The following is a 25,902-nucleotide window of genomic DNA, read 5'->3' as shown; positions in this document are numbered from 1 at the left end:
GTTAGTAGTTGTTAAGTTATGCCATGAATATTTGTAAGTTTTTTATAATGGAGATGGACTAGCTGTGTTAGGAATATTTCTACAGGTTAGTAGTTGTTAAGTTATGCCATGAATATTTGTAAGTTTTTATAATGGAGATGGACTAGCTGTGTTAGGAATATTTCTACAGGTTAGTAGTTGTTAAGTTATGCCATGAATATTTGTAAGTTTTTATAATGGAGATGGACTAGCTGTGTTAGGAATATTTCTACAGGTTAGTAGTTGTTAAGTTATGCCATGAATATTTGTAAGTTTTTATAATGGAGATGGACTAGCTGTGTTAGGAATATTTCTACAGGTTAGTAGTTGTTAAGTTATGCCATGAATATTTGTAAGTTTTTATAATGGAGATGGACTAGCTGTGTTAGGAATATTTCTACAGGTTAGTAGTTGTTAAGTTATGCCATGAATATTTGTAAGTTTTTTTATAATGGAGATGGACTAGCTGTGTTAGGAATATTTCTACAGGTTAGTAGTTGTTAAGTTATGCCATGAATATTTGTAAGTTTTTATAATGGAGATGGACTAGCTGTGTTAGGAATATTTCTACAGGTTAGTAGTTGTTAAGTTATGCCATGAATATTTGTAAGTTTTTTATAATGGAGATGGACTAGCTGTGTTAGGAATATTTCTACAGGTTAGTAGTTGTTAAGTTATGCCATGAATATTTGTAAGTTTTTATAATGGAGATGGACTAGCTGTGTTAGGAATATTTCTACAGGTTAGTAGTTGTTAAGTTATGCCATGAATATTTCTAAGTTTTTATAATGGAGATGGACTAGCTGTGTTAGGAATATTTCTACAGGTTAGTAGTTGTTAAGTTATGCCATGAATATTTCTAAGTTTTTATAATGGAGATGGACTAGCTGTGTTAGGAATATTTCTACAGGTTAGTAGTTGTTAAGTTATGCCATGAATATTTGTAAGTTTTTATAATGGAGATGGACTAGCTGTGTTAGGAATATTTCTACAGGTTAGTAGTTGTTAAGTTATGCCATGAATATTTGTAAGTTTTTATAATGGAGATGGACTAGCTGTGTTAGGAATATTTCTACAGGTTAGTAGTTGTTAAGTTATGCCATGAATATTTGTAAGTTTTTATAATGGAGATGGACTAGCTGTGTTAGGAATATTTCTACAGGTTAGTAGTTGTTAAGTTATGCCATGAATATTTGTAAGTTTTTATAATGGAGATGGACTAGCTGTGTTAGGAATATTTCTACAGGTTAGTAGTTGTTAAGTTATGCCATGAATATTTGTAAGTTTTTATAATGGAGATGGACTAGCTGTGTTAGGAATATTTCTACAGGTTAGTAGTTGTTAAGTTATGCCATGAATATTTGTAAGTTTTTATAATGGAGATGGACTAGCTGTGTTAGGAATATTTCTACAGGTTAGTAGTTGTTAAGTTATGCCATGAATATTTGTAAGTTTTTATAATGGAGATGGACTAGCTGTGTTAGGAATATTTCTACAGGTTAGTAGTTGTTAAGTTATGCCATGAATATTTGTAAGTTTTTATAATGGAGATGGACTAGCTGTGTTAGGAATATTTCTACAGGTTAGTAGTTGTTAAGTTATGCCATGAATATTTGTAAGTTTTTATAATGGAGATGGACTAGCTGTGTTAGGAGGAAGTATTATCCATGACAGGTTAGTGGAGCTGTGTTAGGAATATTTCTACAGGTTATGCCATGAATATTTGTAAGTTTTTATAATGGAGATGGACTAGCTGTGTTAGGAATATTTCTACAGGTTAGTAGTTGTTAAGTTATGCCATGAATATTTGTAAGTTTTTATAATGGAGATGGACTAGCTGTGTTAGGAATATTTCTACAGGTTAGTAGTTGTTAAGTTATGCCATGAATATTTGTAAGTTTTTATAATGGAGATGGACTAGCTGTGTTAGGAATATTTCTACAGGTTAGTAGTTGTTAAGTTATGCCATGAATATTTGTAAGTTTTTATAATGGAGATGGACTAGCTGTGTTAGGAATATTTCTACAGGTTAGTAGTTGTTAAGTTATGCCATGAATATTTGTAAGTTTTTATAATGGAGATGGACTAGCTGTGTTAGGAATATTTCTACAGGTTAGTAGTTGTTAAGTTATGCCATGAATATTTGTAAGTTTTTATAATGGAGATGGACTAGCTGTGTTAGGAATATTTCTACAGGTTAGTAGTTGTTAAGTTATGCCATGAATATTTGTAAGTTTTTTATAATGGAGATGGAGAGGAATGGACCATGAGCTGTGTTAGGAATATTTCTACAGGTTAGTAGTTGTTAAGTTATGCCATGAATATTTGTAAGTTTTTATAATGGAGATGGACTAGCTGTGTTAGGAATATTTCTACAGGTTAGTAGTTGTTAAGTTATGCCATGAATATTTGTAAGTTTTTATAATGGAGATGGACTAGCTGTGTTAGGAATATTTCTACAGGTTAGTAGTTGTTAAGTTATGCCATGAATATTTGTAAGTTTTTATAATGGAGATGGACTAGCTGTGTTAGGAATATTTCTACAGGTTAGTAGTTGTTAAGTTATGCCATGAATATTTGTAAGTTTTTATAATGGAGATGGACTAGCTGTGTTAGGAATATTTCTACAGGTTAGTAGTTGTTAAGTTATGCCATGAATATTTGTAAGTTTTTATAATGGAGATGGACTAGCTGTGTTAGGAATATTTCTACAGGTTAGTAGTTGTTAAGTTATGCCATGAATATTTGTAAGTTTTTATAATGGAGATGGACTAGCTGTGTTAGGAATATTTCTACAGGTTAGTAGTTGTTAAGTTATGCCATGAATATTTGTAAGTTTTTATAATGGAGATGGACTAGCTGTGTTAGGAATATTTCTACAGGTTAGTAGTTGTTAAGTTATGCCATGAATATTTGTAAGTTTTTTATAATGGAGATGGACTAGCTGTGTTAGGAATATTTCTACAGGTTAGTAGTTGTTAAGTTATGCCATGAATATTTGTAAGTTTTTATAATGGAGATGGACTAGCTGTGTTAGGAATATTTCTACAGGTTAGTAGTTGTTAAGTTATGCCATGAATATTTGTAAGTTTTTATAATGGAGATGGACTAGCTGTGTTAGGAATATTTCTACAGGTTAGTAGTTGTTAAGTTATGCCATGAATATTTGTAAGTTTTTATAATGGAGATGGACTAGCTGTGTTAGGAATATTTCTACAGGTTAGTAGTTGTTAAGTTATGCCATGAATATTTGTAAGTTTTTATAATGGAGATGGACTAGCTGTGTTAGGAATATTTCTACAGGTTAGTAGTTGTTAAGTTATGCCATGAATATTTGTAAGTTTTTATAATGGAGATGGACTAGCTGTGTTAGGAATATTTCTACAGGTTAGTAGTTGTTAAGTTATGCCATGAATATTTGTAAGTTTTTATAATGGAGATGGACTAGCTGTGTTAGGAATATTTCTACAGGTTAGTAGTTGTTAAGTTATGCCATGAATATTTGTAAGTTTTTATAATGGAGATGGACTAGCTGTGTTAGGAATATTTCTACAGGTTAGTAGTTGTTAAGTTATGCCATGAATATTTGTAAGTTTTTATAATGGAGATGGACTAGCTGTGTTAGGAATATTTCTACAGGTTAGTAGTTGTTAAGTTATGCCATGAATATTTGTAAGTTTTTATAATGGAGATGGACTAGCTGTGTTAGGAATATTTCTACAGGTTAGTAGTTGTTAAGTTATGCCATGAATATTTGTAAGTTTTTATAATGGAGATGGACTAGCTGTGTTAGGAATATTTCTACAGGTTAGTAGTTGTTAAGTTATGCCATGAATATTTGTAAGTTTTTATAATGGAGATGGACTAGCTGTGTTAGGAATATTTCTACAGGTTAGTAGTTGTTAAGTTATGCCATGAATATTTGTAAGTTTTTATAATGGAGATGGACTAGCTGTGTTAGGAATATTTCTACAGGTTAGTAGTTGTTAAGTTATGCCATGAATATTTGTAAGTTTTTATAATGGAGATGGACTAGCTGTGTTAGGAATATTTCTACAGGTTAGTAGTTGTTAAGTTATGCCATGAATATTTGTAAGTTTTTATAATGGAGATGGACTAGCTGTGTTAGGAATATTTCTACAGGTTAGTAGTTGTTAAGTTATGCCATGAATATTTGTAAGTTTTTATAATGGAGATGGACTAGCTGTGTTAGGAATATTTCTACAGGTTAGTAGTTGTTAAGTTATGCCATGAATATTTGTAAGTTTTTATAATGGAGATGGACTAGCTGTGTTAGGAATATTTCTACAGGTTAGTAGTTGTTAAGTTATGCCATGAATATTTGTAAGTTTTTATAATGGAGATGGACTAGCTGTGTTAGGAATATTTCTACAGGTTAGTAGTTGTTAAGTTATGCCATGAATATTTGTAAGCTTTTATTATAATGGAGATGGACTAGCTGTGTTAGGAATATTTCTACAGGTTAGTAGTTGTTAAGTTATGCCATGAATATTTGTAAGTTTTTATAATGGAGATGGACTAGCTGTGTTAGGAATATTTCTACAGGTTAGTAGTTGTTAAGTTATGCCATGAATATTTGTAAGTTTTTATAATGGAGATGGACTAGCTGTGTTAGGAATATTTCTACAGGTTAGTAGTTGTTAAGTTATGCCATGAATATTTGTAAGTTTTTATAATGGAGATGGACTAGCTGTGTTAGGAATATTTCTACAGGTTAGTAGTTGTTAAGTTATGCCATGAATATTTGTAAGTTTTTATAATGGAGATGGACTAGCTGTGTTAGGAATATTTCTACAGGTTAGTAGTTGTTAAGTTATGCCATGAATATTTGTAAGTTTTTATAATGGAGATGGACTAGCTGTGTTAGGAATATTTCTACAGGTTAGTAGTTGTTAAGTTATGCCATGAATATTTGTAAGTTTTTATAATGGAGATGGACTAGCTGTGTTAGGAATATTTCTACAGGTTAGTAGTTGTTAAGTTATGCCATGAATATTTGTAAGTTTTTATAATGGAGATGGACTAGCTGTGTTAGGAATATTTCTACAGGTTAGTAGTTGTTAAGTTATGCCATGAATATTTGTAAGTTTTTTGTATAATGGAGATGGACTAGCTGTGTTAGGAATATTTCTACAGGTTAGTAGTTGTTAAGTTATGCCATGAATATTTGTAAGTTTTTATAATGGAGATGGACTAGCTGTGTTAGGAATATTTCTACAGGTTAGTAGTTGTTAAGTTATGCCATGAATATTTGTAAGTTTTTATAATGGAGATGGACTAGCTGTGTTAGGAATATTTCTACAGGTTAGTAGTTGTTAAGTTATGCCATGAATATTTGTAAGTTTTTATAATGGAGATGGACTAGCTGTGTTAGGAATATTTCTACAGGTTAGTAGTTGTTAAGTTATGCCATGAATATTTGTAAGTTTTTATAATGGAGATGGACTAGCTGTGTTAGGAATATTTCTACAGGTTAGTAGTTGTTAAGTTATGCCATGAATATTTGTAAGTTTTTATAATGGAGATGGACTAGCTGTGTTAGGAATATTTCTACAGGTTAGTAGTTGTTAAGTTATGCCATGAATATTTGTAAGTTTTTATAATGGAGATGGACTAGCTGTGTTAGGAATATTTCTACAGGTTAGTAGTTGTTAAGTTATGCCATGAATATTTGTAAGTTTTTATAATGGAGATGGACTAGCTGTGTTAGGAATATTTCTACAGGTTAGTAGTTGTTAAGTTATGCCATGAATATTTGTAAGTTTTTTATAATGGAGATGGACTAGCTGTGTTAGGAATATTTCTACAGGTTAGTAGTTGTTAAGTTATGCCATGAATATTTGTAAGTTTTTATAATGGAGATGGACTAGCTGTGTTAGGAATATTTCTACAGGTTAGTAGTTGTTAAGTTATGCCATGAATATTTGTAAGTTTTTATAATGGAGATGGACTAGCTGTGTTAGGAATATTTCTACAGGTTAGTAGTTGTTAAGTTATGCCATGAATATTTGTAAGTTTTTATAATGGAGATGGACTAGCTGTGTTAGGAATATTTCTACAGGTTAGTAGTTGTTAAGTTATGCCATGAATATTTGTAAGTTTTTATAATGGAGATGGACTAGCTGTGTTAGGAATATTTCTACAGGTTAGTAGTTGTTAAGTTATGCCATGAATATTTGTAAGTTTTTATAATGGAGATGGACTAGCTGTGTTAGGAATATTTCTACAGGTTAGTAGTTGTTAAGTTATGCCATGAATATTTGTAAGTTTTTATAATGGAGATGGACTAGCTGTGTTAGGAATATTTCTACAGGTTAGTAGTTGTTAAGTTATGCCATGAATATTTGTAAGTTTTTATAATGGAGATGGACTAGCTGTGTTAGGAATATTTCTACAGGTTAGTAGTTGTTAAGTTATGCCATGAATATTTGTAAGTTTTTATAATGGAGATGGACTAGCTGTGTTAGGAATATTTCTACAGGTTAGTAGTTGTTAAGTTATGCCATGAATATTTGTAAGTTTTTATAATGGAGATGGACTAGCTGTGTTAGGAATATTTCTACAGGTTAGTAGTTGTTAAGTTATGCCATGAATATTTGTAAGTTTTTATAATGGAGATGGACTAGCTGTGTTAGGAATATTTCTACAGGTTAGTAGTTGTTAAGTTATGCCATGAATATTTGTAAGTTTTTATAATGGAGATGGACTAGCTGTGTTAGGAATATTTCTACAGGTTAGTAGTTGTTAAGTTATGCCATGAATATTTGTAAGTTTTTATAATGGAGATGGACTAGCTGTGTTAGGAATATTTCTACAGGTTAGTAGTTGTTAAGTTATGCCATGAATATTTGTAAGTTTTTATAATGGAGATGGACTAGCTGTGTTAGGAATATTTCTACAGGTTAGTAGTTGTTAAGTTATGCCATGAATATTTGTAAGTTTTTATAATGGAGATGGACTAGCTGTGTTAGGAATATTTCTACAGGTTAGTAGTTGTTAAGTTATGCCATGAATATTTGTAAGTTTTTATAATGGAGATGGACTAGCTGTGTTAGGAATATTTCTACAGGTTAGTAGTTGTTAAGTTATGCCATGAATATTTGTAAGTTTTTATAATGGAGATGGACTAGCTGTGTTAGGAATATTTCTACAGGTTAGTAGTTGTTAAGTTATGCCATGAATATTTGTAAGTTTTTTATAATGGAGATGGACTAGCTGTGTTAGGAATATTTCTACAGGTTAGTAGTTGTTAAGTTATGCCATGAATATTTGTAAGTTTTTATAATGGAGATGGACTAGCTGTGTTAGGAATATTTCTACAGGTTAGTAGTTGTTAAGTTATGCCATGAATATTTGTAAGTTTTTATAATGGAGATGGACTAGCTGTGTTAGGAATATTTCTACAGGTTAGTAGTTGTTAAGTTATGCCATGAATATTTGTAAGTTTTTATAATGGAGATGGACTAGCTGTGTTAGGAATATTTCTACAGGTTAGTAGTTGTTAAGTTATGCCATGAATATTTGTAAGTTTTATAATGGAGATGGACTAGCTGTGTTAGGAATATTTCTACAGGTTAGTAGTTGTTAAGTTATGCCATGAATATTTGTAAGTTTTTATAATGGAGATGGACTAGCTGTGTTAGGAATATTTCTACAGGTTAGTAGTTGTTAAGTTATGCCATGAATATTTGTAAGTTTTTATAATGGAGATGGACTAGCTGTGTTAGGAATATTTCTACAGGTTAGTAGTTGTTAAGTTATGCCATGAATATTTGTAAGTTTTTATAATGGAGATGGACTAGCTGTGTTAGGAATATTTCTACAGGTTAGTAGTTGTTAAGTTATGCCATGAATATTTGTAAGTTTTTATAATGGAGATGGACTAGCTGTGTTAGGAATATTTCTACAGGTTAGTAGTTGTTAAGTTATGCCATGAATATTTGTAAGTTTTTATAATGGAGATGGACTAGCTGTGTTAGGAATATTTCTACAGGTTAGTAGTTGTTAAGTTATGCCATGAATATTTGTAAGTTTTATAATGGAGATGGACTAGCTGTGTTAGGAATATTTCTACAGGTTAGTAGTTGTTAAGTTATGCCATGAATATTTGTAAGTTTTTATAATGGAGATGGACTAGCTGTGTTAGGAATATTTCTACAGGTTAGTAGTTGTTAAGTTATGCCATGAATATTTGTAAGTTTTTATAATGGAGATGGACTAGCTGTGTTAGGAATATTTCTACAGGTTAGTAGTTGTTAAGTTATGCCATGAATATTTGTAAGTTTTTATAATGGAGATGGACTAGCTGTGTTAGGAATATTTCTACAGGTTAGTAGTTGTTAAGTTATGCCATGAATATTTGTAAGTTTTTATAATGGAGATGGACTAGCTGTGTTAGGAATATTTCTACAGGTTAGTAGTTGTTAAGTTATGCCATGAATATTTGTAAGTTTTTATAATGGAGATGGACTAGCTGTGTTAGGAATATTTCTACAGGTTAGTAGTTGTTAAGTTATGCCATGAATATTTGTAAGTTTTTTAAATGGAGATGGACTAGCTGTGTTAGGAATATTTCTACAGGTTAGTAGTTGTTAAGTTATGCCATGAATATTTGTAAGTTTTTATAATGGAGATGGACTAGCTGTGTTAGGAATATTTCTACAGGTTAGTAGTTGTTAAGTTATGCCATGAATATTTGTAAGTTTTTATAATGGAGATGGACTAGCTGTGTTAGGAATATTTCTACAGGTTAGTAGTTGTTAAGTTATGCCATGAATATTTGTAAGTTTTTATAATGGAGATGGACTAGCTGTGTTAGGAATATTTCTACAGGTTAGTAGTTGTTAAGTTATGCCATGAATATTTGTAAGTTTTTATAATGGAGATGGACTAGCTGTGTTAGGAATATTTCTACAGGTTAGTAGTTGTTAAGTTATGCCATGAATATTTGTAAGTTTTTATAATGGAGATGGACTAGCTGTGTTAGGAATATTTCTACAGGTTAGTAGTTGTTAAGTTATGCCATGAATATTTGTAAGTTTTTATAATGGAGATGGACTAGCTGTGTTAGGAATATTTCTACAGGTTAGTAGTTGTTAAGTTATGCCATGAATATTTGTAAGTTTTTATAATGGAGATGGACTAGCTGTGTTAGGAATATTTCTACAGGTTAGTAGTTGTTAAGTTATGCCATGAATATTTGTAAGTTTTTATAATGGAGATGGACTAGCTGTGTTAGGAATATTTCTACAGGTTAGTAGTTGTTAAGTTATGCCATGAATATTTGTAAGTTTTTATAATGGAGATGGACTAGCTGTGTTAGGAATATTTCTACAGGTTAGTAGTTGTTAAGTTATGCCATGAATATTTGTAAGTTTTTTATAATGGAGATGGACTAGCTGTGTTAGGAATATTTCTACAGGTTAGTAGTTGTTAAGTTATGCCATGAATATTTGTAAGTTTTTATAATGGAGATGGACTAGCTGTGTTAGGAATATTTCTACAGGTTAGTAGTTGTTAAGTTATGCCATGAATATTTGTAAGTTTTTATAATGGAGATGGACTAGCTGTGTTAGGAATATTTCTACAGGTTAGTAGTTGTTAAGTTATGCCATGAATATTTGTAAGTTTTTATAATGGAGATGGACTAGCTGTGTTAGGAATATTTCTACAGGTTAGTAGTTGTTAAGTTATGCCATGAATATTTGTAAGTTTTTATAATGGAGATGGACTAGCTGTGTTAGGAATATTTCTACAGGTTAGTAGTTGTTAAGTTATGCCATGAATATTTGTAAGTTTTTATAATGGAGATGGACTAGCTGTGTTAGGAATATTTCTACAGGTTAGTAGTTGTTAAGTTATGCCATGAATATTTGTAAGTTTTATAATGGAGATGGACTAGCTGTGTTAGGAATATTTCTACAGGTTAGTAGTTGTTAAGTTATGCCATGAATATTTGTAAGTTTTTATAATGGAGATGGACTAGCTGTGTTAGGAATATTTCTACAGGTTAGTAGTTGTTAAGTTATGCCATGAATATTTGTAAGTTTTTATAATGGAGATGGACTAGCTGTGTTAGGAATATTTCTACAGGTTAGTAGTTGTTAAGTTATGCCATGAATATTTGTAAGTTTTTATAATGGAGATGGACTAGCTGTGTTAGGAATATTTCTACAGGTTAGTAGTTGTTAAGTTATGCCATGAATATTTGTAAGTTTTTATAATGGAGATGGACTAGCTGTGTTAGGAATATTTCTACAGGTTAGTAGTTGTTAAGTTATGCCATGAATATTTGTAAGTTTTTATAATGGAGATGGACTAGCTGTGTTAGGAATATTTCTACAGGTTAGTAGTTGTTAAGTTATGCCATGAATATTTGTAAGTTTTATAATGGAGATGGACTAGCTGTGTTAGGAATATTTCTACAGGTTAGTAGTTGTTAAGTTATGCCATGAATATTTGTAAGTTTTTATAATGGAGATGGACTAGCTGTGTTAGGAATATTTCTACAGGTTAGTAGTTGTTAAGTTATGCCATGAATATTTGTAAGTTTTTATAATGGAGATGGACTAGCTGTGTTAGGAATATTTCTACAGGTTAGTAGTTGTTAAGTTATGCCATGAATATTTGTAAGTTTTTATAATGGAGATGGACTAGCTGTGTTAGGAATATTTCTACAGGTTAGTAGTTGTTAAGTTATGCCATGAATATTTGTAAGTTTTTATATAATGGAGATGGACTAGCTGTGTTAGGAATATTTCTACAGGTTAGTAGTTGTTAAGTTATGCCATGAATATTTGTAAGTTTTTATAATGGAGATGGACTAGCTGTGTTAGGAATATTTCTACAGGTTAGTAGTTGTTAAGTTATGCCATGAATATTTGTAAGTTTTATAATGGAGATGGACTAGCTGTGTTAGGAATATTTCTACAGGTTAGTAGTTGTTAAGTTATGCCATGAATATTTGTAAGTTTTTTTGTATAATGGAGATGGACTAGCTGTGTTAGGAATATTTCTACAGGTTAGTAGTTGTTAAGTTATGCCATGAATATTTGTAAGTTTTTATAATGGAGATGGACTAGCTGTGTTAGGAATATTTCTACAGGTTAGTAGTTGTTAAGTTATGCCATGAATATTTGTAAGTTTTTATAATGGAGATGGACTAGCTGTGTTAGGAATATTTCTACAGGTTAGTAGTTGTTAAGTTATGCCATGAATATTTGTAAGTTTTTATAATGGAGATGGACTAGCTGTGTTAGGAATATTTCTACAGGTTAGTAGTTGTTAAGTTATGCCATGAATATTTGTAAGTTTTTATAATGGAGATGGACTAGCTGTGTTAGGAATATTTCTACAGGTTAGTAGTTGTTAAGTTATGCCATGAATATTTGTAAGTTTTATAATGGAGATGGACTAGCTGTGTTAGGAATATTTCTACAGGTTAGTAGTTGTTAAGTTATGCCATGAATATTTGTAAGTTTTTATAATGGAGATGGACTAGCTGTGTTAGGAATATTTCTACAGGTTAGTAGTTGTTAAGTTATGCCATGAATATTTGTAAGTTTTTATAATGGAGATGGACTAGCTGTGTTAGGAATATTTCTACAGGTTAGTAGTTGTTAAGTTATGCCATGAATATTTGTAAGTTTTATAATGGAGATGGACTAGCTGTGTTAGGAATATTTCTACAGGTTAGTAGTTGTTAAGTTATGCCATGAATATTTGTAAGTTTTTATAATGGAGATGGACTAGCTGTGTTAGGAATATTTCTACAGGTTAGTAGTTGTTAAGTTATGCCATGAATATTTGTAAGTTTTTATAATGGAGATGGACTAGCTGTGTTAGGAATATTTCTACAGGTTAGTAGTTGTTAAGTTATGCCATGAATATTTGTAAGTTTTTATAATGGAGATGGACTAGCTGTGTTAGGAATATTTCTACAGGTTAGTAGTTGTTAAGTTATGCCATGAATATTTGTAAGTTTTTTATAATGGAGATGGACTAGCTGTGTTAGGAATATTTCTACAGGTTAGTAGTTGTTAAGTTATGCCATGAATATTTGTAAGTTTTTATAATGGAGATGGACTAGCTGTGTTAGGAATATTTCTACAGGTTAGTAGTTGTTAAGTTATGCCATGAATATTTGTAAGTTTTTATAATGGAGATGGACTAGCTGTGTTAGGAATATTTCTACAGGTTAGTAGTTGTTAAGTTATGCCATGAATATTTGTAAGTTTTTATAATGGAGATGGACTAGCTGTGTTAGGAATATTTCTACAGGTTAGTAGTTGTTAAGTTATGCCATGAATATTTGTAAGTTTTTATAATGGAGATGGACTAGCTGTGTTAGGAATATTTCTACAGGTTAGTAGTTGTTAAGTTATGCCATGAATATTTGTAAGTTTTTATAATGGAGATGGACTAGCTGTGTTAGGAATATTTCTACAGGTTAGTAGTTGTTAAGTTATGCCATGAATATTTGTAAGTTTTTTATAATGGAGATGGACTAGCTGTGTTAGGAATATTTCTACAGGTTAGTAGTTGTTAAGTTATGCCATGAATATTTGTAAGTTTTTATAATGGAGATGGACTAGCTGTGTTAGGAATATTTCTACAGGTTAGTAGTTGTTAAGTTATGCCATGAATATTTGTAAGTTTTTATAATGGAGATGGACTAGCTGTGTTAGGAATATTTCTACAGGTTAGTAGTTGTTAAGTTATGCCATGAATATTTGTAAGTTTTTATAATGGAGATGGACTAGCTGTGTTAGGAATATTTCTACAGGTTAGTAGTTGTTAAGTTATGCCATGAATATTTGTAAGTTTTTATAATGGAGATGGACTAGCTGTGTTAGGAATATTTCTACAGGTTAGTAGTTGTTAAGTTATGCCATGAATATTTGTAAGTTTTTATAATGGAGATGGACTAGCTGTGTTAGGAATATTTCTACAGGTTAGTAGTTGTTAAGTTATGCCATGAATATTTGTAAGTTTTTATAATGGAGATGGACTAGCTGTGTTAGGAATATTTCTACAGGTTAGTAGTTGTTAAGTTATGCCATGAATATTTGTAAGTTTTTATAATGGAGATGGACTAGCTGTGTTAGGAATATTTCTACAGGTTAGTAGTTGTTAAGTTATGCCATGAATATTTGTAAGTTTTATAATGGAGATGGACTAGCTGTGTTAGGAATATTTCTACAGGTTAGTAGTTGTTAAGTTATGCCATGAATATTTGTAAGTTTTTATAATGGAGATGGACTAGCTGTGTTAGGAATATTTCTACAGGTTAGTAGTTGTTAAGTTATGCCATGAATATTTGTAAGTTTTTATAATGGAGATGGACTAGCTGTGTTAGGAATATTTCTACAGGTTAGTAGTTGTTAAGTTATGCCATGAATATTTGTAAGTTTTTATAATGGAGATGGACTAGCTGTGTTAGGAATATTTCTACAGGTTAGTAGTTGTTAAGTTATGCCATGAATATTTGTAAGTTTTTATAATGGAGATGGACTAGCTGTGTTAGGAATATTTCTACAGGTTAGTAGTTGTTAAGTTATGCCATGAATATTTGTAAGTTTTTATAATGGAGATGGACTAGCTGTGTTAGGAATATTTCTACAGGTTAGTAGTTGTTAAGTTATGCCATGAATATTTGTAAGTTTTTATAATGGAGATGGACTAGCTGTGTTAGGAATATTTCTACAGGTTAGTAGTTGTTAAGTTATGCCATGAATATTTGTAAGTTTTTATAATGGAGATGGACTAGCTGTGTTAGGAATATTTCTACAGGTTAGTAGTTGTTAAGTTATGCCATGAATATTTGTAAGTTTTTATAATGGAGATGGACTAGCTGTGTTAGGAATATTTCTACAGGTTAGTAGTTGTTAAGTTATGCCATGAATATTTGTAAGTTTTTATAATGGAGATGGACTAGCTGTGTTAGGAATATTTCTACAGGTTAGTAGTTGTTAAGTTATGCCATGAATATTTGTAAGTTTTTATAATGGAGATGGACTAGCTGTGTTAGGAATATTTCTACAGGTTAGTAGTTGTTAAGTTATGCCATGAATATTTGTAAGTTTTTATAATGGAGATGGACTAGCTGTGTTAGGAATATTTCTACAGGTTAGTAGTTGTTAAGTTATGCCATGAATATTTGTAAGTTTTTATAATGGAGATGGACTAGCTGTGTTAGGAATATTTCTACAGGTTAGTAGTTGTTAAGTTATGCCATGAATATTTGTAAGTTTTTATAATGGAGATGGACTAGCTGTGTTAGGAATATTTCTACAGGTTAGTAGTTGTTAAGTTATGCCATGAATATTTGTAAGTTTTTATAATGGAGATGGACTAGCTGTGTTAGGAATATTTCTACAGGTTAGTAGTTGTTAAGTTATGCCATGAATATTTGTAAGTTTTTATAATGGAGATGGACTAGCTGTGTTAGGAATATTTCTACAGGTTAGTAGTTGTTAAGTTATGCCATGAATATTTGTAAGTTTTTATAATGGAGATGGACTAGCTGTGTTAGGAATATTTCTACAGGTTAGTAGTTGTTAAGTTATGCCATGAATATTTGTAAGTTTTTTATAATGGAGATGGACTAGCTGTGTTAGGAATATTTCTACAGGTTAGTAGTTGTTAAGTTATGCCATGAATATTTGTAAGTTTTTATAATGGAGATGGACTAGCTGTGTTAGGAATATTTCTACAGGTTAGTAGTTGTTAAGTTATGCCATGAATATTTGTAAGTTTTTATAATGGAGATGGACTAGCTGTGTTAGGAATATTTCTACAGGTTAGTAGTTGTTAAGTTATGCCATGAATATTTGTAAGTTTTTATAATGGAGATGGACTAGCTGTGTTAGGAATATTTCTACAGGTTAGTAGTTGTTAAGTTATGCCATGAATATTTGTAAGTTTTTATAATGGAGATGGACTAGCTGTGTTAGGAATATTTCTACAGGTTAGTAGTTGTTAAGTTATGCCATGAATATTTGTAAGTTTTTATAATGGAGATGGACTAGCTGTGTTAGGAATATTTCTACAGGTTAGTAGTTGTTAAGTTATGCCATGAATATTTGTAAGTTTTTATAATGGAGATGGACTAGCTGTGTTAGGAATATTTCTACAGGTTAGTAGTTGTTAAGTTATGCCATGAATATTTGTAAGTTTTTATAATGGAGATGGACTAGCTGTGTTAGGAATATTTCTACAGGTTAGTAGTTGTTAAGTTATGCCATGAATATTTGTAAGTTTTTATAATGGAGATGGACTAGCTGTGTTAGGAATATTTCTACAGGTTAGTAGTTGTTAAGTTATGCCATGAATATTTGTAAGTTTTTATAATGGAGATGGACTAGCTGTGTTAGGAATATTTCTACAGGTTAGTAGTTGTTAAGTTATGCCATGAATATTTGTAAGTTTTTATAATGGAGATGGACTAGCTGTGTTAGGAATATTTCTACAGGTTAGTAGTTGTTAAGTTATGCCATGAATATTTGTAAGTTTTTATAATGGAGATGGACTAGCTGTGTTAGGAATATTTCTACAGGTTAGTAGTTGTTAAGTTATGCCATGAATATTTGTAAGTTTTTATAATGGAGATGGACTAGCTGTGTTAGGAATATTTCTACAGGTTAGTAGTTGTTAAGTTATGCCATGAATATTTGTAAGTTTTTATAATGGAGATGGACTAGCTGTGTTAGGAATATTTCTACAGGTTAGTAGTTGTTAAGTTATGCCATGAATATTTGTAAGTTTTTATAATGGAGATGGACTAGCTGTGTTAGGAATATTTCTACAGGTTAGTAGTTGTTAAGTTATGCCATGAATATTTGTAAGTTTTTATAATGGAGATGGACTAGCTGTGTTAGGAATATTTCTACAGGTTAGTAGTTGTTAAGTTATGCCATGAATATTTGTAAGTTTTTATAATGGAGATGGACTAGCTGTGTTAGGAATATTTCTACAGGTTAGTAGTTGTTAAGTTATGCCATGAATATTTGTAAGTTTTTATAATGGAGATGGACTAGCTGTGTTAGGAATATTTCTACAGGTTAGTAGTTGTTAAGTTATGCCATGAATATTTGTAAGTTTTTATAATGGAGATGGACTAGCTGTGTTAGGAATATTTCTACAGGTTAGTAGTTGTTAAGTTATGCCATGAATATTTGTAAGTTTTTATAATGGAGATGGACTAGCTGTGTTAGGAATATTTCTACAGGTTAGTAGTTGTTAAGTTATGCCATGAATATTTGTAAGTTTTTTATAATGGAGATGGACTAGCTGTGTTAGGAATATTTCTACAGGTTAGTAGTTGTTAAGTTATGCCATGAATATTTGTAAGTTTTTATAATGGAGATGGACTAGCTGTGTTAGGAATATTTCTACAGGTTAGTAGTTGTTAAGTTATGCCATGAATATTTGTAAGTTTTTATAATGGAGATGGACTAGCTGTGTTAGGAATATTTCTACAGGTTAGTAGTTGTTAAGTTATGCCATGAATATTTGTAAGTTTTTATAATGGAGATGGACTAGCTGTGTTAGGAATATTTCTACAGGTTAGTAGTTGTTAAGTTATGCCATGAATATTTGTAAGTTTTTATAATGGAGATGGACTAGCTGTGTTAGGAATATTTCTACAGGTTAGTAGTTGTTAAGTTATGCCATGAATATTTGTAAGTTTTTATAATGGAGATGGACTAGCTGTGTTAGGAATATTTCTACAGGTTAGTAGTTGTTAAGTTATGCCATGAATATTTGTAAGTTTTTATAATGGAGATGGACTAGCTGTGTTAGGAATATTTCTACAGGTTAGTAGTTGTTAAGTTATGCCATGAATATTTGTAAGTTTTTATAATGGAGATGGACTAGCTGTGTTAGGAATATTTCTACAGGTTAGTAGTTGTTAAGTTATGCCATGAATATTTGTAAGTTTTTATAATGGAGATGGACTAGCTGTGTTAGGAATATTTCTACAGGTTAGTAGTTGTTAAGTTATGCCATGAATATTTGTAAGTTTTTATAATGGAGATGGACTAGCTGTGTTAGGAATATTTCTACAGGTTAGTAGTTGTTAAGTTATGCCATGAATATTTGTAAGTTTTTATAATGGAGATGGACTAGCTGTGTTAGGAATATTTCTACAGGTTAGTAGTTGTTAAGTTATGCCATGAATATTTGTAAGTTTTTATAATGGAGATGGACTAGCTGTGTTAGGAATATTTCTACAGGTTAGTAGTTGTTAAGTTATGCCATGAATATTTGTAAGTTTTTATAATGGAGATGGACTAGCTGTGTTAGGAATATTTCTACAGGTTAGTAGTTGTTAAGTTATGCCATGAATATTTGTAAGTTTTTATAATGGAGATGGACTAGCTGTGTTAGGAATATTTCTACAGGTTAGTAGTTGTTAAGTTATGCCATGAATATTTGTAAGTTTTATAATGGAGATGGACTAGCTGTGTTAGGAATATTTCTACAGGTTAGTAGTTGTTAAGTTATGCCATGAATATTTGTAAGTTTTTATAATGGAGATGGACTAGCTGTGTTAGGAATATTTCTACAGGTTAGTAGTTGTTAAGTTATGCCATGAATATTTGTAAGTTTTTATAATGGAGATGGACTAGCTGTGTTAGGAATATTTCTACAGGTTAGTAGTTGTTAAGTTATGCCATGAATATTTGTAAGTTTTATAATGGAGATGGACTAGCTGTGTTAGGAATATTTCTACAGGTTAGTAGTTGTTAAGTTATGCCATGAATATTTGTAAGTTTTATAATGGAGATGGACTAGCTGTGTTAGGAATATTTCTACAGGTTAGTAGTTGTTAAGTTATGCCATGAATATTTGTAAGTTTTTATAATGGAGATGGACTAGCTGTGTTAGGAATATTTCTACAGGTTAGTAGTTGTTAAGTTATGCCATGAATATTTGTAAGTTTTTATAATGGAGATGGACTAGCTGTGTTAGGAATATTTCTACAGGTTAGTAGTTGTTAAGTTATGCCATGAATATTTGTAAGTTTTTATAATGGAGATGGACTAGCTGTGTTAGGAATATTTCTACAGGTTAGTAGTTGTTAAGTTATGCCATGAATATTTGTAAGTTTTTATAATGGAGATGGACTAGCTGTGTTAGGAATATTTCTACAGGTTAGTAGTTGTTAAGTTATGCCATGAATATTTGTAAGTTTTTTATAATGGAGATGGACTAGCTGTGTTAGGAATATTTCTACAGGTTAGTAGTTGTTAAGTTATGCCATGAATATTTGTAAGTTTTTATAATGGAGATGGACTAGCTGTGTTAGGAATATTTCTACAGGTTAGTAGTTGTTAAGTTGTTAAGTTATGCCATGAATATTTGTAAGTTTTTATAATGGAGATGGACTAGCTGTGTTAGGAATATTTCTACAGGTTAGTAGTTGTTAAGTTATGCCATGAATATTTGTAAGTTTTTATAATGGAGATGGACTAGCTGTGTTAGGAATATTTCTACAGGTTAGTAGTTGTTAAGTTATGCCATGAATATTTGTAAGTTTTTATAATGGAGATGGACTAGCTGTGTTAGGAATATTTCTACAGGTTAGTAGTTGTTAAGTTATGCCATGAATATTTGTAAGTTTTTATAATGGAGATGGACTAGCTGTGTTAGGAATATTTCTACAGGTTAGTAGTTGTTAAGTTATGCCATGAATATTTGTAAGTTTTTATAATGGAGATGGACTAGCTGTGTTAGGAATATTTCTACAGGTTAGTAGTTGTTAAGTTATGCCATGAATATTTGTAAGTTTTTTATAATGGAGATGGACTAGCTGTGTTAGGAATATTTCTACAGGTTAGTAGTTGTTAAGTTATGCCATGAATATTTGTAAGTTTTTATAATGGAGATGGACTAGCTGTGTTAGGAATATTTCTACAGGTTAGTAGTTGTTAAGTTATGCCATGAATATTTGTAAGTTTTTATAATGGAGATGGACTAGCTGTGTTAGGAATATTTCTACAGGTTAGTAGTTGTTAAGTTATGCCATGAATATTTGTAAGTTTTTATAATGGAGATGGACTAGCTGTGTTAGGAATATTTCTACAGGTTAGTAGTTGTTAAGTTATGCCATGAATATTTGTAAGTTTTTATAATGGAGATGGACTAGCTGTGTTAGGAATATTTCTACAGGTTAGTAGTTGTTAAGTTATGCCATGAATATTTGTAAGTTTTTATAATGGAGATGGACTAGCTGTGTTAGGAATATTTCTACAGGTTAGTAGTTGTTAAGTTATGCCATGAATATTTGTAAGTTTTTATAATGGAGATGGACTAGCTGTGTTAGGAATATTTCTACAGGTTAGTAGTTGTTAAGTTATGCCATGAATATTTGTAAGTTTTTATAATGGAGATGGACTAGCTGTGTTAGGAATATTTCTACAGGTTAGTAGTTGTTAAGTTATGCCATGAATATTTGTAAGTTTTTATAATGGAGATGGACTAGCTGTGTTAGGAATATTTCTACAGGTTAGTAGTTGTTAAGTTATGCCATGAATATTTGTAAGTTTTTATAATGGAGATGGACTAGCTGTGTTAGGAATATTTCTACAGGTTAGTAGTTGTTAAGTTATGCCATGAATATTTGTAAGTTTTTATAATGGAGATGGACTAGCTGTGTTAGGAATATTTCTACAGGTTAGTAGTTGTTAAGTTATGCCATGAATATTTGTAAGTTTTTATAATGGAGATGGACTAGCTGTGTTAGGAATATTTCTACAGGTTAGTAGTTGTTAAGTTATGCCATGAATATTTGTAAGTTTTTATAATGGAGATGGACTAGCTGTGTTAGGAATATTTCTACAGGTTAGTAGTTGTTAAGTTATGCCATGAATATTTGTAAGTTTTTTATAATGGAGATGGACTAGCTGTGTTAGGAATATTTCTACAGGTTAGTAGTTGTTAAGTTATGCCATGAATATTTGTAAGTTTTTATAATGGAGATGGACTAGCTGTGTTAGGAATATTTCTACAGGTTAGTAGTTGTTAAGTTATGCCATGAATATTTGTAAGTTTTTATAATGGAGATGGACTAGCTGTGTTAGGAATATTTCTACAGGTTAGTAGTTGTTAAGTTATGCCATGAATATTTGTAAGTTTTTATAATGGAGATGGACTAGCTGTGTTAGGAATATTTCTACAGGTTAGTAGTTGTTAAGTTATGCCATGAATATTTGTAAGTTTTTATAATGGAGATGGACTAGCTGTGTTAGGAATATTTCTACAGGTTAGTAGTTGTTAAGTTATGCCATGAATATTTGTAAGTTTTTTATGCCATAATGGAGATGGACTAGCTGTGTTAGGAATATTTCTACAGGTTAGTAGTTGTTAAGTTATGCCATGAATATTTGTAAGTTTTTATAATGGAGATGGACTAGCTGTGTTAGGAATATTTCTACAGGTTAGTAGTTGTTAAGTTATGCCATGAATATTTGTAAGTTTTTATAATGGAGATGGACTAGCTGTGTTAGGAATATTTCTACAGGTTAGTAGTTGTTAAGTTATGCCATGAATATTTGTAAGTTTTTATAATGGAGATGGACTAGCTGTGTTAGGAATATTTCTACAGGTTAGTAGTTGTTAAGTTATGCCATGAATATTTGTAAGTTTTTATAATGGAGATGGACTAGCTGTGTTAGGAATATTTCTACAGGTTAGTAGTTGTTAAGTTATGCCATGAATATTTGTAAGTTTTTATAATGGAGATGGACTAGCTGTGTTAGGAATATTTCTACAGGTTAGTAGTTGTTAAGTTATGCCATGAATATTTGTAAGTTTTTATAATGGAGATGGACTAGCTGTGTTAGGAATATTTCTACAGGTTAGTAGTTGTTAAGTTATGCCATGAATATTTGTAAGTTTTTATAATGGAGATGGACTAGCTGTGTTAGGAATATTTCTACAGGTTAGTAGTTGTTAAGTTATGCCATGAATATTTGTAAGTTTTTATAATGGAGATGGACTAGCTGTGTTAGGAATATTTCTACAGGTTAGTAGTTGTTAAGTTATGCCATGAATATTTGTAAGTTTTTATAATGGAGATGGACTAGCTGTGTTAGGAATATTTCTACAGGTTAGTAGTTGTTAAGTTATGCCATGAATATTTGTAAGTTTTTATAATGGAGATGGACTAGCTGTGTTAGGAATATTTCTACAGGTTAGTAGTTGTTAAGTTATGCCATGAATATTTGTAAGTTTTTATAATGGAGATGGACTAGCTGTGTTAGGAATATTTCTACAGGTTAGTAGTTGTTAAGTTATGCCATGAATATTTGTAAGTTTTTATAATGGAGATGGACTAGCTGTGTTAGGAATATTTCTACAGGTTAGTAGTTGTTAAGTTATGCCATGAATATTTGTAAGTTTTTATAATGGAGATGGACTAGCTGTGTTAGGAATATTTCTACAGGTTAGTAGTTGTTAAGTTATGCCATGAATATTTGTAAGTTTTTATAATGGAGATGGACTAGCTGTGTTAGGAATATTTCTACAGGTTAGTAGTTGTTAAGTTATGCCATGAATATTTGTAAGTTTTTATAATGGAGATGGACTAGCTGTGTTAGGAATATTTCTACAGGTTAGTAGTTGTTAAGTTATGCCATGAATATTTGTAAGTTTTTATAATGGAGATGGACTAGCTGTGTTAGGAATATTTCTACAGGTTAGTAGTTGTTAAGTTATGCCATGAATATTTGTAAGTTTTTATAATGGAGATGGACTAGCTGTGTTAGGAATATTTCTACAGGTTAGTAGTTGTTAAGTTATGCCATGAATATTTGTAAGTTTTTATAATGGAGATGGACTAGCTGTGTTAGGAATATTTCTACAGGTTAGTAGTTGTTAAGTTATGCCATGAATATTTGTAAGTTTTATAATGGAGATGGACTAGCTGTGTTAGGAATATTTCTACAGGTTAGTAGTTGTTAAGTTATGCCATGAATATTTGTAAGTTTTTATAATGGAGATGGACTAGCTGTGTTAGGAATATTTCTACAGGTTAGTAGTTGTTAAGTTATGCCATGAATATTTGTAAGTTTTTATAATGGAGATGGACTAGCTGTGTTAGGAATATTTCTACAGGTTAGTAGTTGTTAAGTTATGCCATGAATATTTGTAAGTTTTATAATGGAGATGGACTAGCTGTGTTAGGAATATTTCTACAGGTTAGTAGTTGTTAAGTTATGCCATGAATATTTGTAAGTTTTTATAATGGAGATGGACTAGCTGTGTTAGGAATATTTCTACAGGTTAGTAGTTGTTAAGTTATGCCATGAATATTTCTAAGTTTTTTTATAATGGAGATGGACTAGCTGTGTTAGGAATATTTCTACAGGTTAGTAGTTGTTAAGTTATGCCATGAATATTTGTAAGTTTTTATAATGGAGATGGACTAGCTGTGTTAGGAATATTTCTACAGGTTAGTAGTTGTTAAGTTATGCCATGAATATTTGTAAGTTTTTATAATGGAGATGGACTAGCTGTGTTAGGAATATTTCTACAGGTTAGTAGTTGTTAAGTTATGCCATGAATATTTGTAAGTTTTTATAATGGAGATGGACTAGCTGTGTTAGGAATATTTCTACAGGTTAGTAGTTGTTAAGTTATGCCATGAATATTTGTAAGTTTTTATAATGGAGATGGACTAGCTGTGTTAGGAATATTTCTACAGGTTAGTAGTTGTTAAGTTATGCCATGAATATTTGTAAGTTTTTATAATGGAGATGGACTAGCTGTGTTAGGAATATTTCTACAGGTTAGTAGTTGTTAAGTTATGCCATGAATATTTGTAAGTTTTTATAATGGAGATGGACTAGCTGTGTTAGGAATATTTCTACAGGTTAGTAGTTGTTAAGTTATGCCATGAATATTTGTAAGTTTTTATAATGGAGATGGACTAGCTGTGTTAGGAATATTTCTACAGGTTAGTAGTTGTTAAGTTATGCCATGAATATTTGTAAGTTTTTATAATGGAGATGGACTAGCTGTGTTAGGAATATTTCTACAGGTTAGTAGTTGTTAAGTTATGCCATGAATATTTGTAAGTTTTTATAATGGAGATGGACTAGCTGTGTTAGGAATATTTCTACAGGTTAGTAGTTGTTAAGTTATGCCATGAATATTTGTAAGTTTTTATAATGGAGATGGACTAGCTGTGTTAGGAATATTTCTACAGGTTAGTAGTTGTTAAGTTATGCCATGAATATTTGTAAGTTTTTATAATGGAGATGGACTAGCTGTGTTAGGAATATTTCTACAGGTTAGTAGTTGTTAAGTTATGCCATGAATATTTGTAAGTTTTTATAATGGAGATGGACTAGCTGTGTTAGGAATATTTCTACAGGTTAGTAGTTGTTAAGTTATGCCATGAATATTTGTAAGTTTTATAATGGAGATGGACTAGCTGTGTTAGGAATATTTCTACAGGTTAGTAGTTGTTAAGTTATGCCATGAATATTTGTAAGTTTTATAATGGAGATGGACTAGCTGTGTTAGGAATATTTCTACAGGTTAGTAGTTGTTAAGTTATGCCATGAATATTTGTAAGTTTTTATAATGGAGATGGACTAGCTGTGTTAGGAATATTTCTACAGGTTAGTAGTTGTTAAGTTATGCCATGAATATTTGTAAGTTTTTATAATGGAGATGGACCAGCTGTGTTAGGAATATTTCTACAGGTTAGTAGTTGTTAAGTTATGCCATGAATATTTGTAAGTTTTTATAATGGAGATGGACTAGCTGTGTTAGGAATATTTCTACAGGTTAGTAGTTGTTAAGTTATGCCATGAATATTTGTAAGTTTTTATAATGGAGATGGACTAGCTGTGTTAGGAATATTTCTACAGGTTAGTAGTTGTTAAGTTATGCCATGAATATTTGTAAGTTTTTATAATGGAGATGGACTAGCTGTGTTAGGAATATTTCTACAGGTTAGTAGTTGTTAAGTTATGCCATGAATATTTGTAAGTTTTTATAATGGAGATGGACTAGCTGTGTTAGGAATATTTCTACAGGTTAGTAGTTGTTAAGTTATGCCATGAATATTTGTAAGTTTTTATAATGGAGATGGACTAGCTGTGTTAGGAATATTTCTACAGGTTAGTAGTTGTTAAGTTATGCCATGAATATTTGTAAGTTTTTATAATGGAGATGGACTAGCTGTGTTAGGAATATTTCTACAGGTTAGTAGTTGTTAAGTTATGCCATGAATATTTGTAAGTTTTTATAATGGAGATGGACTAGCTGTGTTAGGAATATTTCTACAGGTTAGTAGTTGTTAAGTTATGCCATGAATATTTGTAAGTTTTTATAATGGAGATGGACTAGCTGTGTTAGGAATATTTCTACAGGTTAGTAGTTGTTAAGTTATGCCATGAATATTTGTAAGTTTTATAATGGAGATGGACTAGCTGTGTTAGGAATATTTCTACAGGTTAGTAGTTGTTAAGTTATGCCATGAATATTTGTAAGTTTTTATAATGGAGATGGACTAGCTGTGTTAGGAATATTTCTACAGGTTAGTAGTTGTTAAGTTATGCCATGAATATTTGTAAGTTTTTATAATGGAGATGGACTAGCTGTGTTAGGAATATTTCTACAGGTTAGTAGTTGTTAAGTTATGCCATGAATATTTGTAAGTTTTTATAATGGAGATGGACTAGCTGTGTTAGGAATATTTCTACAGGTTAGTAGTTGTTGTTATGCCATGAATATTTGTAAGTTTTTATAATGGAGATGGACTAGCTGTGTTAGGAATATTTCTACAGGTTAGTAGTTGTTAAGTTATGCCATGAATATTTGTAAGTTTTTATAATGGAGATGGACCAGCTGTGTTAGGAATATTTCTACAGGTTAGTAGTTGTTAAGTTATGCCATGAATATTTGTAAGTTTTTATAATGGAGATGGACTAGCTGTGTTAGGAATATTTCTACAGGTTAGTAGTTGTTAAGTTATGCCATGAATATTTGTAAGTTTTTATAATGGAGATGGACTAGCTGTGTTAGGAATATTTCTACAGGTTAGTAGTTGTTAAGTTATGCCATGAATATTTGTAAGTTTTTATAATGGAGATGGACTAGCTGTGTTAGGAATATTTCTACAGGTTAGTAGTTGTTAAGTTATGCCATGAATATTTGTAAGTGTTTGAGTAGTACAGGTATTAAAATACTATCAAAGTATTTTTTTAAGTTTCTGTTTTTCTATTTGCAGTAATTTTTTTAATTACAGTATTTGTATAAAAACTTCTTTGAGTTTCACAGATGATCGTATTGTACAATGAGTGTTTATTGTTTTAAGTGGATTAATATCTATATAGTAAAAAATAATTGGACAATATTTTGAGCACTTGCTCTTTGTTTAAGCCTATTTCTAACAGTAGGTTTAAAAAAGGCTTTTTGACTTTTATGATGATATTCTATTTATTTTATTAGAATTTCTAACCACATCTGTACTCTTCTTTAACTTGTGTCAGTTTTTTAGGCTTACTTCATCAATTTGCATGAGAAACCTAACTGTTCACATTATTTGACTGAAAAAGTTGGGATGTTTAAAACTGACCTATATAATAGCATTCAAAGAATAAAACTTGTTTATCTTTGTGTTGGAAGATAGGAGATGAACATCCTGCACTGAAAAAAATTTCTGATAAAATGTCCGACATTATTTACAAAGACACCAGTGTTGCTTTATCAGAAGATTTTAATCCTGCAGAACTTATCCCTGGTAAGTTATCCTGACTTTATGTTTTACCTTGATAAGTTTTCTGACCACTACAGTGTAGAATTCCACCTTGGTGGGGTATCTATTCATCATAATGTCCATTT

The 25,902-nt window shown here is 30.9% G+C and overlaps 1 protein-coding gene across 1 annotated transcript in view; it reads left to right on the top strand.

Annotated features, from left to right (window-relative positions):
- Positions 1–25,902, top strand: part of LOC143231297 (carbonic anhydrase 13-like) — a 65,213-nt gene that overhangs the window by 36,862 nt on the left and 2,449 nt on the right. Inside the window, exon 5 of the mRNA XM_076465847.1 lies at positions 25,687–25,809. Within this exon, the coding sequence (XP_076321962.1) occupies positions 25,687–25,809 (123 nt within the window). The remainder of the gene's footprint in view (positions 1–25,686; positions 25,810–25,902) is intronic.

The sequence above is a fragment of the Tachypleus tridentatus genome, chromosome 11, assembly GCF_004210375.1.
Source record: "Tachypleus tridentatus isolate NWPU-2018 chromosome 11, ASM421037v1, whole genome shotgun sequence".
Lineage (NCBI taxonomy): Eukaryota > Metazoa > Arthropoda > Merostomata > Xiphosura > Limulidae > Tachypleus > Tachypleus tridentatus.
This window is presented reverse-complemented; position numbering and strand designations above follow the sequence as displayed.